Here is a 14270-nt window from a genome sequence, read left to right as displayed (position 1 = left end):
TTCCTCCCAACATAAATATTTGTTTTGTGCAAAATATCACAACAAATGTCCGAATCAGACAAATTTTAACCAATAATTTAATAATGTCTTGGTTTTTTTTTTTTTTTTGTTTTAATTGTAATTCGAAACTCAATATAATAAATTCATGAACTGAGATGAGTTGAGGAATTTAATTTTACTGGACGATCTAATGATCTTTACATAAATATAGCAGCCATGGCATCCATGTCGCTACTGTTTCTAAAGCAAAAGCGACCGCAAATGTTTACAAAATCAAATGTGTTTATAACTTACAAACACAAAGGAGAAGAGCTTCTCTTCTCTTCCAGTTTCAGTTGCTTCTGTTCATATCCTGGCGGCCTGATATGTCTCCGCCGCTGCCGCCGCCTGGGTATGATTGAGCGGTTGTTGTGACGTCGACGCTGCTGCCTACTGAGGTTATTAGTGCAGCCAGGCCACTGTTGGGGCTGCCCCCAGCTGCCATTCCCAATCCAAGGAAATCAAGGGTGGTGTGTTTTGGAGCAAACATGGAATGGTTTCCCCTTATTAGTTCCTTCAATCCCGAGTTTCCATCGCAGGGGAGTCCGAGGCCAAGCCCTGCAGCGATCGAGACGCCATCTGGTTCGACTTGTCTCTGGTGGTTCCATGGCAAGCTCTCTTGCTGAGCAGCTGAAGAGGAAGATGATACTAACCCCAAGCCACGAAGCAACGACGCACTTGATGCTGCTGCACCCATTTGAGCAGCTCTTTGGAGTAATGCTGTAGCGGACATTGCAGGGTGTGGCATTGGTACGTACGGTCGGAGGTCTTGGCTGGCGGTTCCGAACATCGGAGGCCCTTGATTCATTGCAAGACATAGAGAAATAGGTTCAATGGTTGAAGATGGTGCATAGTCTGATGAACGATCTGAACAAGCCATGGCTTGCATTAGGTTCGTAAATGGAGGTCTTGGAGGTTGGAGGCTTATCGACGTAGTTGAAGAAGCAAATAAGCCAGCAAATCCGCTACTTCTCGTGCTACTATTGCTGCTCGCACTCTTGCTGCTGCTGCTGCTGCTCCCGCTCGTAGCCGCCATACCCGGTGCCTCTTCGATATATTGCAAGGGAATCTCTGGCAGCTCTGTTGATAAAAATAAAAATCTTAACAAGGGTAAAGAATCAGGAATGATCACAAAAAAGGTTAACATCCGAGAATTGTTTAAAAGAAAACAAAAAAGAGGAATCATCAATCATTTTCTTTACTATAAAAACCCCTTTTCAATCCTCTTTTGGCTTTTTTAGCACTTGGGGATCTCTTTAACAAAAGCTATGAATCTCATGATTTACAGTAACCATTCCAGAAAAGGGTTCATTTTAAAATACTTGCAGATCGATCATCACCCCAGATGGAAACAAAGAACAATAACAGACAAAAACAAACAACAAGCAACGATGTTGTTTCATGAACACTTTAGAGCATACACGACAAGGCCGAGAGGTTGACTTTACCTTGATTTGGAACAGGCAGCACAGTTGTTGGCTCACCCGTTGACTGCGGAGATGGAGGCGGTGGCGATAGTGGAGAAGGCTCCGGATTGGGTTTCGCCACCGTCGTTTGAGAATCGCCTATGTCTGGATCCAAATCCGGTTCGTCCACCGGCTTAAGCTGAGCTTTTGCCCTTTCCTCCGCCAATGCATCACAGAAAGCTCTATGTGTAATGAAGCTATCCCTCCTTTAAACCAAAACCCAATTCAGAATCCCAAAAATCTCAACAAAAACCCAACAAATTAAGCAGAGGAAATTCAATTCACCTGTTAAACAAAGTCCCACAATCGCATTTATACTCGCGAGTGCCACAAATTTTGGAGTGGGCTTTCCAATCGGACTGAACGGCGTATTTTTTAGAACACTTATCGCATTTCCATTTCTTCTCGCCATGCTTTCTGCAAAAGTGCTTTTTAATCCCAGTCAGATCACCGAGAGCTCTAGAGGGATCGTGATGAACACATGAACTCTCAGGGCAGACATAGACCTTCTTCTTGACCTCCTTACTTGACCTCTGCCGGAGCTTCCATGGAAGATTGTGTCCTCGCCGGTGAAGCTGCAGATTCTGATCCCTCTGAAACCCCTTGTTGCAAATCTCGCAAACAAATCGATTCGTGGCCAAAAGGGTCTTCGGAGACAAAGCTATTACTTCTGCCTCCGGATCTGTGAGAGGAAAATCAAGTTCAATCGATTGAACAAGTTCAATAAAACATTAACAAGTAATTGAGCAATCAAATAACCTGGCATTCCGGGAAGATTTCGCTTCTTCTTAGTAGCAGATTTCGCTCCAGGAGAAGAAACGCTACCCTCTATGGAAGCTATAGACGAATCTTCTACATCGGCCGACATGATTTTACAGGAAAAATTTCACAAATCCGAATTGAAATTCAATAATCGAGAGCAAAAGAGGAAAGAAAGGGAAATCCAAGTATTTCAACTTCAAATCGAGGAATCCTTTTAGATGGGGTGGCGACAGTTCATTTGATTCTAGGGCTTTTTCCCCCAATCTCTCTCTCTCTCTCTCTCTCTCTCTACCGGTCAAATAGCTTTATTACCCCCATCCACCTACCATTCTCCGAGAGTTCTCCGACCAACATCCAGCATTTCCGAACAAGATGAAACCCCTCTCAACCAAAAGGGGTCTGTCTAGATAGATTAACGCAGCCAACGGAAAATCACTCGCCGGCGATTGAACTATCTCTGAAGACCGGTGGAACAGCTGCTTCACCGTCCGGTGATCGGAAACAAATTTCGGAACAAGATGAAGAGGATGGAGAATGAGAGAAAAAGAGAGTTGGGTGAATCAGGTTCGAGTCAGTGGAGACGGCGAGTTTGAGGTTTTAGAGAGAAAAATCAAAATCTTTAAAAGATGGAAAGGAGAGGCGGTTTGCTGAATTTTGTGCCGCAGGACTTCCAACGTGACTTCTTCTCAAAGTTTTCGACTTCGATTCAGACAAAGCTCTTTCCTCTTTTATTTATTTATTTATTATTTTTATTCCTTTTTTTTTTTTTTTTTTTTTTTTTTTTTTTTTTTTTTTTTTTTTTTTTTTTTTTTTTTTTTTTTTCTCTTCGTAATTTTGTTTTGGCAAATTTAATGTCGTCGGACGTGGAACTCGATGTCCCGAATTCAACAAACTATTAAATTATAATTAAATAATAATTAAATTTCTTTGTTTTCTACTGATTATTTTTGTTCTTTTTTTTCTTGAATTTGTCTTCTTATTAAACATTTGTAATTTGTCCCTTTTGAATGCTCTCCCATTTTACACGTTTTTTTAATATAATTTTTTGTTTTAATTTATTACATAGAAAAAAGTAAATTTTAATTAATTTTATTAAATGACAACAATTTCATAATTTAATCTCAGATAAATCAATAAATATGTTCAAGTTAATGAGAAATTTTAATATTTTGACTTTTTCTTCGTTATTCAACTCCATATATTAAGAGTTTGACCAAATTCTTATATTTAAGTTTACACATGATTTTTTTTTATTATTAATTTTATTTTATTTGTATATTTTTGCACTCTAACAATTTTTTTATATTAAAAATCACATATCAAACTTTTAATAAATTAAATTTAAAAATGGACCAAACATGTATTTTTAAGTTTATTCAATTGATTATTACAATAATTTGACCAAATAAACTCTAAAAATATAAAATTATAGAGTCTCCAAAGATAATATTATGAATAACCTTTGTAATTAAAAATCACGTTAACTAACTAATTATTTATAATACATTATTAATTAACGACAAAGATTAATGAAACGCAATTTTAGTATTATTTCATTTAAAATTTAATAATAAAAATATTTTTTTAAAAATTATGAGTTTTTTAAATAATTTTTGAAGTTGATAGATAATATTAAAACAAGTTTTGTGGTATAAAGATATTTTATATAATTAGCTGTTAATTTTATTTATAAATTTAACTAAAATAAAAAATATTTAAAATAAAATAAAGGGATATTGACAAAATTTTGTTAGAGATTTATCGTCATAATTCTTCATATAGTTACCTATATATATATATATATATATATATATATATATATATATATATATATTATTGGTGAGAAAACTAAAATGTGGAAAATAAATTATAGGATGATGTAAAATAAAAATAAATGAAATGAAATAAAAACACAGTATACAAAGAAGAGCACGTTACAAACGTGCGTGGACCATAAAAACGACTAAGCGCCGCCTCCAAAATAACTTTTTTTTTTATTATTATTATTATTAATTGATTTTAACCCTACTATTTATCTATTTACAAATTACATTTTAAATATTTTCCTATTATTATTCTCCCCTTCTTTAACTTGACTTTAATATTTATGAAAAATAAATAAATTAGAATTCTTTTTTTTTTTTCCTTTCTTTTTTCAATAAATATAAAGGCAAATATTTAATCCTTGAAATTCACGTGAACATAAATGCTATATACGATAACCACTAAACCGTAATTATATTCAATATTAAATAAATAAAAGTTGGTTACAATAATTTAATGCATCCCCACTTGACTATACGAATTGATGGGTTTATTTATGGGAGCAACTATAGATGTTTTGAAGTCGTTTTAGGTATGTTTATATCTTTTAAATTTTAATTTGTATTTATTTTACACATAAAAAAAAAGAATATAAAAATAATAAATTAATTAATGATGAGTTATCCCTAATACAATGCCGTATTTGGTAAGCTAGTTACATATTTTTCGATTAAAGGGTCCGGTCTAAAACATTGAAATAACTTAGAGTTTAAACATTGACATAAACGGCACTTTTCTCAATGTTTTTAAAAGTATTAGGAAAGATTTCAGTATTGAGAAAGAGTCTGGCTTAATTAAAGTGAGAAGTTGTTCGAGAAGAAGATTGTTGAAGATTGTTGGGAGGAAGTCCCACGTAAATACATCTTTACTAATACAAGATCTTTCGGATAGCACAAAGCAAAGTGATGCTTCTCCTCTTGTTGTTGGGATGGCATGATGAGTCAATTATTTGTGTTCATGTCTATGGTGGATATGTCAGTAGCGCCGTATGATCTGGTGGTTGTGGTTGTAACGTCCACACTCCCGCCTATTGATGTGATTAGTGCGGCCAGGCCGCTGTTGGGGCTTCCACCAGCCGCCATTCCCAATCCAAGGAAATCCAGGGTGGTGTGTTTTGGAGCAAACATGGAATGGTTTCCCCTTGTTAGTTGTTTCAATCCCGAGTTCCCATCACAGGGGAGTCCGAGGCCGAGCCCTGCAGCGAATGATACGTCATCTGGTTCGACTCGCCTCTGGTGGTTCCATGCCAAGATCTCTTGCTGGGCAGCTGCAGAGGAAGATGACACTAAGCCTAAGCCACGAAGCAACGACGCATTTGATGCCGCTGCGCCCACTTGAGCAGCTTTTTGGAGTAATGCTGTGGCGGACATTGCAGGGTGTGGCATTGGTAAGTACGGTCGGTGGTATTGGCTGGCAGTTCCGAACATTGAGGGCCCTTGATTCATTGCAAGACATAGAGAAATAGGTTCGATGGTTGAAGATGATGCATAGTCTGGTGAGCGATCTGAACAAGCCATGGCTTGCATTAGGTCTCTATATGGTCTTGGAGGTTGGAGGCTCATCGACGTAGTTGAGGAAGCAAATAAGCCAGCAAATCTGCTACTTCTCGTGCTACCATTGCTGCTGCTGCTGCTGCTGCTGCTGCTGCTCCGACTCGTACCCGACATACCGGCTGCCTCTTCGATACATTGCAAGGGATTCTCTGGCAGCTCTGAATCTCATAATTTAGAGTAAGCATTCCAGAAAAGGGTTCATTTTAAGAACAATAACAGACCAAAAAAAAAACAAACAATAAGCTACAAGCAGCAATGTTTTGGTTTTAGTTTTGTTGTTTCATGAAGACTTCAGACCATACACGACAAAATGAACAAGGCCGAGAAGTTGACTTCACCTTGACTTGGAACAGCCAACACAGTTGTTGGCTCACAAGCTGACTGCAGAGGAGATGGAGGCGGTGGCGATGGTGGAGAAGGCTCCGGATTCGGTTTCCCCACCGCCGTCTGAGAATTCCCCACCGGTTTAAGCAGAGCTTTTGCCCTTTCCTCCGCCAATACATCACAGAATGCTCTATGTGTAATGAAGCTATCCCTCCTTCAAACCAAAACCCAATTCAGAATCCCAAAAATCTCAACAAAAACCCAACAAATTAAGCAGAGGAAATTCAATTCACCTGTTAAACAAAGTCCCACAATCGCATTTATACTCGTGAGTGCCACAAATTTTGGAGTGGGCTTTCCAATCGGACTGAACGCCGTATTTCTTAGAACACTTACCGCATTTCCATTTCTTCTCGCCGTGCTTTCTGCAAAAGTGCTTTTTAATCCCAGTAAGATCACCAAGAGCTCTAGAGGGATCGTGATGAACACATGAACTCTCAGGGCAGACATAGACCTTCTTCTTGACCTCCTTACTTGACCTCCGCCGGAGCTTCCATGGAAGATTGTGTCCTCGCCGGTGAAGCTGCAGATTCTGATCCCTCTGAAACCCCTTGTTGCAAATCTCGCAAACAAATCGATTCGTGGCCAAAAGAGTCTTCGGAGACAGAGCAATTACTTCCGCTTCCGGATCTGGGAAAAACATGAGTTCAAATTCAAGAGTTAAAGAACAATAAACAAAATAGTAATGGAAAGGCACCTGGCATTCCAGGGAGGTTTCGCTTTTTCCTTACGGCGGAGTTGGGAGGCGAGGCAGGATTTCCCGGGGTGGAGACTGTGGGTTCGCCGGAAGCCGGTGAGGAACTGTCCAAGTCGACCGGCATATGGGGGGTTAGCAGAGATGAACCAAATTCGAGAGACGTAAAGAAGAAGATTTGAGAGCATTTATGTATTTCGATTGGGGGAAAATGTTTATGCGGGGGACACCAATGTTTGTTGTTCTAGGGATTTTGTTTTTCCTTTTCTCTATCTAAATCTCAATCTCAATCTCTACAGAATCCCACATTACCCAAAAAACGCAATGATTAAACTTCCACCACCTCCCACGACGGTGAAGAAACTCACGGCGTCCATTGGCCGCCGCCAGGAGGAAGGCGAAATACTGAAAATGTTGAAGCCAATCAACTATGGTCCTTTTGAGTTTATGTTAAACACCACCTAAAACTTTAGGACCAAATTTAAGTCACACGGTTGCGTGGGATTAACTAAAATTATTCTCGTGCTTGTTGGAAGGTCATAAGTGAGTCACATAAGTTCAATCGTGTAACAAAACGAGCGAAATCACAAAAATCTAGACAAAAACAACGGCGAGATGTTTTTTGAGTTTCTATAGGTATGTCCCATACAGTTGCGTTATATTGAACATGATGTCTTATCATACTATAAGTAGCGCTTATACCATCAAGATGAGAAATGAAAACAATGTGTTACTAAGAGAGAGACGGGCTAATTCAAGCAAAAAAACATGTTTCGTTGATTCCTTCCTCCTTTAATTTCAACCATTATTGAGTGAACCTTTTACCTTTCCTCGCACCTCTGCATCACACTCATTAAACCTTTTATCTGTTTCATTCTATTATGTTTCGTTGTCGGCTTTAGAGTTTTTAAAACATGTCTATTAGGGAGAGATTTTCATACCGAGGGAAAAATGAAGCCCTCCTTATAAGAGTGTATGAACTATCTCCCTAATAGACACATTTTGAAAACCGTGAAGCTGGCAGCGATACGTAACGAATTAAAGCGGAATATTTGCTAGCAACAGACTTGGACTGTTACAAATGGTATTAGAGCTAGACACTGGGCATTGTGTCATTGAGGACGTTGGCCCCCAGTGGGTGGATTGTGAAATCCCATGTGGAGAGAGAAATGAAAAATTTCTTATTAGGGCTTGAAATTTTATTTTTTAACATCGTTTGAGATTGCAGAAAGAGGATGATTCTAGAGTGCTTCGATCCTATGCTTGAAACGACATAATGACGTGCTCTAATTAATATTAATTAAATGTTACTGTGTGATCAAAGAATTTGTTCGAAGTACAAATTTCTTGATCCTTTCCTTTTGTCTAACAAGCTTACTATTCGAACCAAATAATCAATCAAATCATTCTCGTGGTGAAACTGATAATCAATATCTCAATCAAAGTTACCGATAATAACATGAGGGGAGAAAGAGGATGCAATGAATGGATATTTCCCCCAATTTACCATAATTTATGCTTTTTCATTGCTTTAACTTTATACAAAAAGTCTTCCATCATTAAAAGATTCTCATTCATTGAATCGTGTAGATTTGAGCGTCTTTACGTATCGTCGTCAGTTTTACGGTTTTAAAACGCATCTATTAAGGAGAAATTTTCACACTTTTACGAGGAATAGTTCATTCTCTTCTCCAAGTGATGTGAGATCTCTCAACTCACCCACTTGGAGGCTAGCGTCATCGTTGGCACACCGTTCGGTGTCTGTCTCTAATACCATTTGTAATAGTCAAAGTTGACCATTATTCATATTTTTAAAACGTGTCTGTTAAATAAGGGAACGATGGTTTTCATTTAAAATATAATTAGAAATAATAAGGTTGATTAGGTGGAAGATTAGTTGGTGAATGAGATTTATTAGATAAACTTTGGGTGATTATTAGGTTAAATCTCATTTTCTTTTAGGTTGGAACCCTTCAACACCCTCCTTTTAAAAAGCTGACTGGACTCTTATTTTTTCTGCTAATCTGACCTGGAAATTATTATAATCTATATTATTAATTTCTCCATAATTCTTATCTTTTCTTAATCATAAATTTAAAAATACAAAAATAAAAGAAGAAACTATTAAAAAATTTAAATATATATATAATAAAAGTAAAGAAAATAATATGAAAGGGATAGCATCTATAACTTACTGAAGGCTTGAGGATAGCATCAATGGCAGGCACCACCGTCAATCGTCGGCTCTGTTGGTGGAGAGCTGGCGGCCACCCGTCTGGTGGTGGTTGCCCACTGCTTGTTTGGTGGCCGACAATAGTTAAAAGGCCCATTTATATTGTTAAAGTGGGCCTATCAGTTTCTTTTGATGGGCTTAGCAATCTACTTGAGCCCATTTTCGGTTGAAGGTGATAATTAATTGCCTTTATTATTTTATATTTTCTACTTATATTTCCTAATTACGATAAATAATATATTAATTATTGGAGGATTAGAAAAAATATATAATTTTATCTATCCAAATCATTTGACCAAATGCACAACCAAAGAAGAGATATTTACAAAATTGCCATCTAAAAAATTAGCAAAAAATAAAAATAAAAATAGCCTATTTATTTCTTGAGATGCCCTTATTACCCGTTCCTTGGTTTTCCATGTCTCAAGTAATTTAAAAAAATGAGAATTTAATTTACAATATATTTGTATTGTATTTAATAATTAAAAATTCATAATATCTATGTTTATTAAAAAATAAATTAAACTAGAAAACTACCAACCCGACTTTAGAGAGTGTCCAATCAAGGAGGCTAGAAGTCAGGAGTGAGCTGAAACGAACATTACAATTTTTGTGCTTAAAAACAGTTCCAGTGTCGGATTAAATCAAATTGAGTTCGCTCGAGAAGAGAACAAGATTTCGATCAAATCAAATTGAGTTCATCCTTGTCAATCCGACAGGAACAGCAAATACAGTTCTGAATTCAAACGACCGACTCAGTCCCCATAACACAAATCCTTTATGAGCTTTTCAGCTCTATCCTTCAATGTCCTAGATCGTATATAATTGTAGAACCGACGAGATTTTTTCAGAAAACAACCGATTAGAAGAAGATATAGAAATGGAGAAGACAATGGCGGGCAATGATTTCGCGGGAGGAGCCTCCGGCGAAACTCAGAACAAGCTGAATAAATATTCTCTGGCTTGTGCTATAATTGCCTCTATTATCTCTATCATATTTGGTTATGGTGAGTTTTTGATTTTCAAGTTGATTGTGAAGAACAGAAATTGGGGTAAATGTTTAAGTTCATGCGATTGAAATTTTAATTTTGCAGATACGGGTGTTATGAGTGGAGCTATGATATTCATTAAAGATGAATTGAATATTGATGATGTTAAAGTGGAAGTTCTAGCGGGGATTTTGAACTTGTGTGCCTTGGTGGGATCGTTGATGGCTGGAAGAACCTCCGACATAATTGGACGCCGGTATACGATCGTTTCAGCGTCGGTGATCTTCATGGTGGGCGCTATTCTGATGGGCTATGGTCCAAATTACGCAGTCTTGATGATCGGAAGGTGCATCACCGGCATTGGAGTGGGGTTTGCGTTGATGATTGCCCCTGTTTACTCTGCAGAAATTTCATCGCCGTCATATAGAGGATTTCTCACTTCTTTACCGGAGTTTTGCATCAGCTTCGGTATCTTAACGGGGTATGTTTCGAATTACTGCTTCGGGAAAATGGCGGTGAAGATCGGCTGGAGAATGATGCTCGGAATTGCGGCGATTCCGTCGCTTGTTTTAGCTCTCGGAATTTTGAAAATGCCGGAATCTCCACGGTGGTTGGTGATGCAGGGACGGCTAAAAGAAGCCAGAGATATTCTAGCGAAAGTGTCGAATTCAGAGGAAGAAGCAGCGATGCGATTCAGAGATATTAAACTCGCGGTAGGAATCCCCAAGGATTGTGAGGAGGATGTTGTGAAATTGAACAGAGAAACTCACGGCGAGGGAGTTTGGAGAGAGCTATTGATTACCCCGACGCCGAGCGTGCGGTGGATTCTGGTGGCGGCGGTTGGTTTGCATTTCTTCGAACACTCTACGGGCATTGAAGCAGTCATTTTGTATAGCCCTAGAATCTTCAAGAAAGCCGGAATCGCCAGCAAGGACAAACTCTTATTGGCCACCGTTGGCGTCGGAGTGATCAAAACGCTGTTCATCCTCGTCGCGACGTTCTTACTCGACAGAGTCGGAAGAAGACCACTGCTATTCACAAGCACAATCGGGATAACGATTTCGCTCACATCGTTAGGGTTTTCTTTGACAATGGTGGAACATTCAAACGGGGAGTTATTTTGGGCGTTGGTTCTAAGCATATGCTCCGTTTATATGTATGTCGCCTTCTTCTCGATCGGAATGGCGCCGATTACCTGGGTTTACAGCACAGAAATTTTTCCGTTGAAATTGAGAGCGCAAGGGACGAGCATCGGAGTTGCGGTGAATAGAACGATGAACGCGGTGGTTTCGATGAGTTTCATTTCGATCTACGGGGCGATTACGATCGGTGGAACTTTCTTTATGTTCGCCGGAATCTCTATAATCGCTCTGATTTTCTTCTATTTCTTCTTGCCGGAGACGAAAGGGAAGTCGTTGGAAGAGATTGAAATGCTATTCGGCAAAAATGCAGAGCCGTCGGCGAAGGGAGACGGTCGGGCAAAAGACGACGTGTAGTTTTGAAGCCGTCGGTAGAAATAAGACATGTCGGCCACCAAGAAGGATGATGTCCATCTCTTCTCTGGCTGTTCGTTTCTTTTAAATTGCAACTTCGAGACAAAGTTCCCTTTCCACTCCACAAATTATGATTCAAATGTATGATTTTAATGTGTTTGGTTTGGTTACTTAATTGAATTGAGAAATTTAAGTCTCCATTTCTTATTTCTTTATTATAAATAATATATTTTTAGATAAATGATACTCGGGCTGTTTTGCTATATAATAATTTGTCTACCACAAACTCATCACATCAGTTCGACTTCCCATTGTAAGTGAATGAATTCTAAAATGTTGAACCTCCTTAATAAAATCTTTAATAATGACTCTTATTTTCAATATTGGTACTTGACAATGGCACCTATAAATCTGTCATCACGGTCTCAAATAATCCAATCCAATTCATCTCTTTTCGTAAAGGTGTCCCTAACTGCATCAACATTCAATTGTCATGTCTCAAATTGCAATGACTCTCGTCTATCTTACTACGAGACTAATTCTATTCGGCGTTGGACATGAACAACTCGTGTCCAACATGAGTGCCTTGATGTTGAGCATCAAACTTGGATCATGTCCCCTTTGAAGACCACCTTGTCTTATAGTCATTGTATAACATCACAAGACGGATAAATTTATTATTATTATTATTTTTTTAACTGTAATAATATTAATATTAATTTTAATTTTGTTATTTACTTTTTCGATTTTTAAAATTCAAGTCAAATTTTAAAAACTGAAATAATATATATATATATATATATATATATATACCAAGAACAATTCAATTATAATAGTTTTTTAAAAATTTAGATAATTGAGTGATTAATAACATATTAAAAAGAAATAAAAACAACGTGAATAGATAATATCAAAAGATTATAAATTTAAAAGAAACTATCCTTAAATAAAAATAAAGATAAGATAATAATGAAATAACATTAAAAAAAAAAAAGAAAAACACCCATATTTATCAAATTACAATAGATAAATATTTATTGTTGGTAAAAAAAAAAAAAAAAGAAAAGACAGGGTGGAAAATAAAAGGAAAAGAAATAAAAATTGTACCCACAAGAGAACTAGAAGCAAGGAGAGCCTTTACCCCATTTGATTCCCATCCTTTATTCCCCCTTTCTGCCTCCAAATCCCCACATTTTCATTTCGGATCGGATCCAGTCATGAGGCGTCTGTGTCCCAACATCGACCGAGACGACGGCCTCGAGACGATTCTGGAGGTCCCCATCCCGGAAGAGCTCTTCACCAGCATGGGCAGCAACGTCACCCTCCGTTGGCAAAATATGTCCACTTGGATGAAGGCCCAAACCTCCGACAAATGGTCTTCCCCGATCATCGCCAATCGCTTCAACGAGCTCCGATTTCTCCTCTACCTCGTCGGATCCCCCCTCATCCCTCTCCAAGTGCAGCTCGGCCACTCCGTCCACCGCCCCGTCAGAGATTGCTCCATCGTAAGGAAACAGATTCCAATCGATTCCGTTGCTCATTCATTGGGATTTGGATTTTAATGGTTTTCTTTGCAGGAGGCTTCGACGGCGAAGTACATTGTGCAACAGTACACGGCGGCGACGGGAGGGCCGGCGGCGTTGAATTCGGTGCAGAGTATGTGCGTGACCGGGCAGGTGAAGATTAAGGCGTCTGATTTTCATCTGTCGGATGTTAGCATCGAGGTGAAGAAGAGCACGGAGGAGATGGGCGGGTTTGTGCTTTGGCAGAAGAATCCAGATCTGTGGTGCTTGGAGCTCGTGGTTTCGGGTTGTAAAGTTATATGCGGCTCTAATGGCAAGGTTTCCTGGCGACATTCTTCTAATAATCAACAATCTCCTATCTCCTCTGGCCCTCCTAGACCTCTGCGCCGATTTCTTCAGGTACATTGCAATTTTCATCACCATAGATAATGGACTAATTTAGGATATGATCAGAGTTTATAGAATACATCTAGACCTTTTGTTAATGGACTAATTTAGGATATGATCAGAGTTTATAGAATACATCTAGACCTTTTGTAAGGTAAAACGGCAAGAATAAATAATATTATATCATTGTGAACGGCGTGATTTGCCCTTAATTTAATACTGTAAATGGAGTGGTTGTATAGTGTATACTGAGAATTTATGTTCAAAATGGGCAGGGTTTGGATCCAAGAGCGACGGCGAACCTATTCATAGATGCGATGTGCATAGGCGAGAAGCTAATCAACGACGAAGACTGCTTCATTCTAAAGCTGGAAACGAGCCCGGCGATTCGCGAGGCTCAAAGCGGCTCCAATTACGAGATAATCCACCACACAATTTGGGGCTATTTCAGCCAACGCTCCGGCCTCCTCATTCAATTCGAGGACTCTCGGCTTCTACGGATGCGAACCAAAGCGGGCGAAGACGTCTTCTGGGAGACAAGTACTGAGTCCTTCATGGACAACTACCGCTACGTCGACGGCGTTAATATCGCCCACAGCGGCAAGACCAATGTCACCGTTTTCAGATACGGCGAACAGTCCGCTAATCACAAGCGGGAGATGGAGGAAACTTGGAAGATTGAAGAGGTGGATTTCAATGTTTGGGGGTTGACGATGGAGAGCTTTCTCCCGCCGCCTGGCACCGCCCTGTTGCAGTTGTAGGAGGGTTGTTAGATGCCGGCTCAAGGATATTCAATTTCTTATTTTGTATATAGAAATTTTAAAGTTTGTCCTAATTTTCTGTAAAATTTAATCGTGTATCGCTCTTGTCTGTTCTGGCAAGGATTTCGATTACTTTCTTTTTTTTTTTTTTTTTTTTTCAAT

General features: G+C 38.6%; 4 protein-coding genes across 5 annotated transcripts; 2 read left to right on the top strand and 2 right to left on the bottom strand.

Moving 5' to 3' along the window:
* Positions 1–142: 142 nt before the first annotated feature.
* LOC111496712 (protein indeterminate-domain 2-like) lies at positions 143–2981 on the bottom strand. The gene is made up of 4 exons (XM_023147195.1): positions 2265–2981; positions 1791–2187; positions 1488–1711; positions 143–1119 (listed from the first exon to the last, which is right to left on the bottom strand). The coding sequence occupies exons 1-4, from the start codon at positions 2371–2373 to the stop codon at positions 332–334; spliced, it is 1518 nt and encodes a 505-aa protein (XP_023002963.1). The 5' UTR covers positions 2374–2981; the 3' UTR covers positions 143–331.
* Positions 2982–4881: 1900 nt separating this feature from the next.
* Positions 4882–7107, bottom strand: LOC111496713 (protein indeterminate-domain 2-like). Of its 2 annotated transcripts, none has more exons than XM_023147196.1 (4): positions 6760–7107; positions 6262–6658; positions 5983–6182; positions 4882–5802 (listed from the first exon to the last, which is right to left on the bottom strand). In XM_023147196.1, exons 1-4 carry the CDS (start codon positions 6908–6910, stop codon positions 5033–5035), a joined length of 1518 nt encoding a protein of 505 aa, XP_023002964.1. In that variant the 5' UTR covers positions 6911–7107; the 3' UTR covers positions 4882–5032. The 2 variants fall into 2 exon arrangements, with proteins under 2 accessions (XP_023002964.1, XP_023002965.1); XM_023147197.1 differs by having other exon boundaries at positions 6726–7104.
* Positions 7108–9825: 2718 nt separating this feature from the next.
* Positions 9826–11491, top strand: LOC111496719 (probable polyol transporter 6). Its single transcript, XM_023147203.1, has 2 exons — positions 9826–9962; positions 10050–11491. Exons 1-2 carry the CDS (start codon positions 9836–9838, stop codon positions 11438–11440), a joined length of 1518 nt encoding a protein of 505 aa, XP_023002971.1. The 5' UTR covers positions 9826–9835; the 3' UTR covers positions 11441–11491.
* Positions 11492–12550: 1059 nt separating this feature from the next.
* LOC111496715 lies at positions 12551–14245 on the top strand. The gene is made up of 3 exons (XM_023147198.1): positions 12551–12942; positions 13015–13359; positions 13623–14245. The coding sequence occupies exons 1-3, from the start codon at positions 12655–12657 to the stop codon at positions 14106–14108; spliced, it is 1119 nt and encodes a 372-aa protein (XP_023002966.1). The 5' UTR covers positions 12551–12654; the 3' UTR covers positions 14109–14245.
* The last annotated feature ends 25 nt before the right edge of the window (positions 14246–14270 follow it).

This window comes from Cucurbita maxima, unplaced genomic scaffold (assembly GCF_002738345.1).
Source record: "Cucurbita maxima cultivar Rimu unplaced genomic scaffold, Cmax_1.0 Cma_Scf00023, whole genome shotgun sequence".
In the NCBI taxonomy this organism is placed as follows: domain Eukaryota; kingdom Viridiplantae; phylum Streptophyta; class Magnoliopsida; order Cucurbitales; family Cucurbitaceae; genus Cucurbita; species Cucurbita maxima.
The sequence above is the reverse complement of the archived record's forward strand: the minus strand, read 5'-3'. Positions and strand labels throughout refer to the sequence as shown.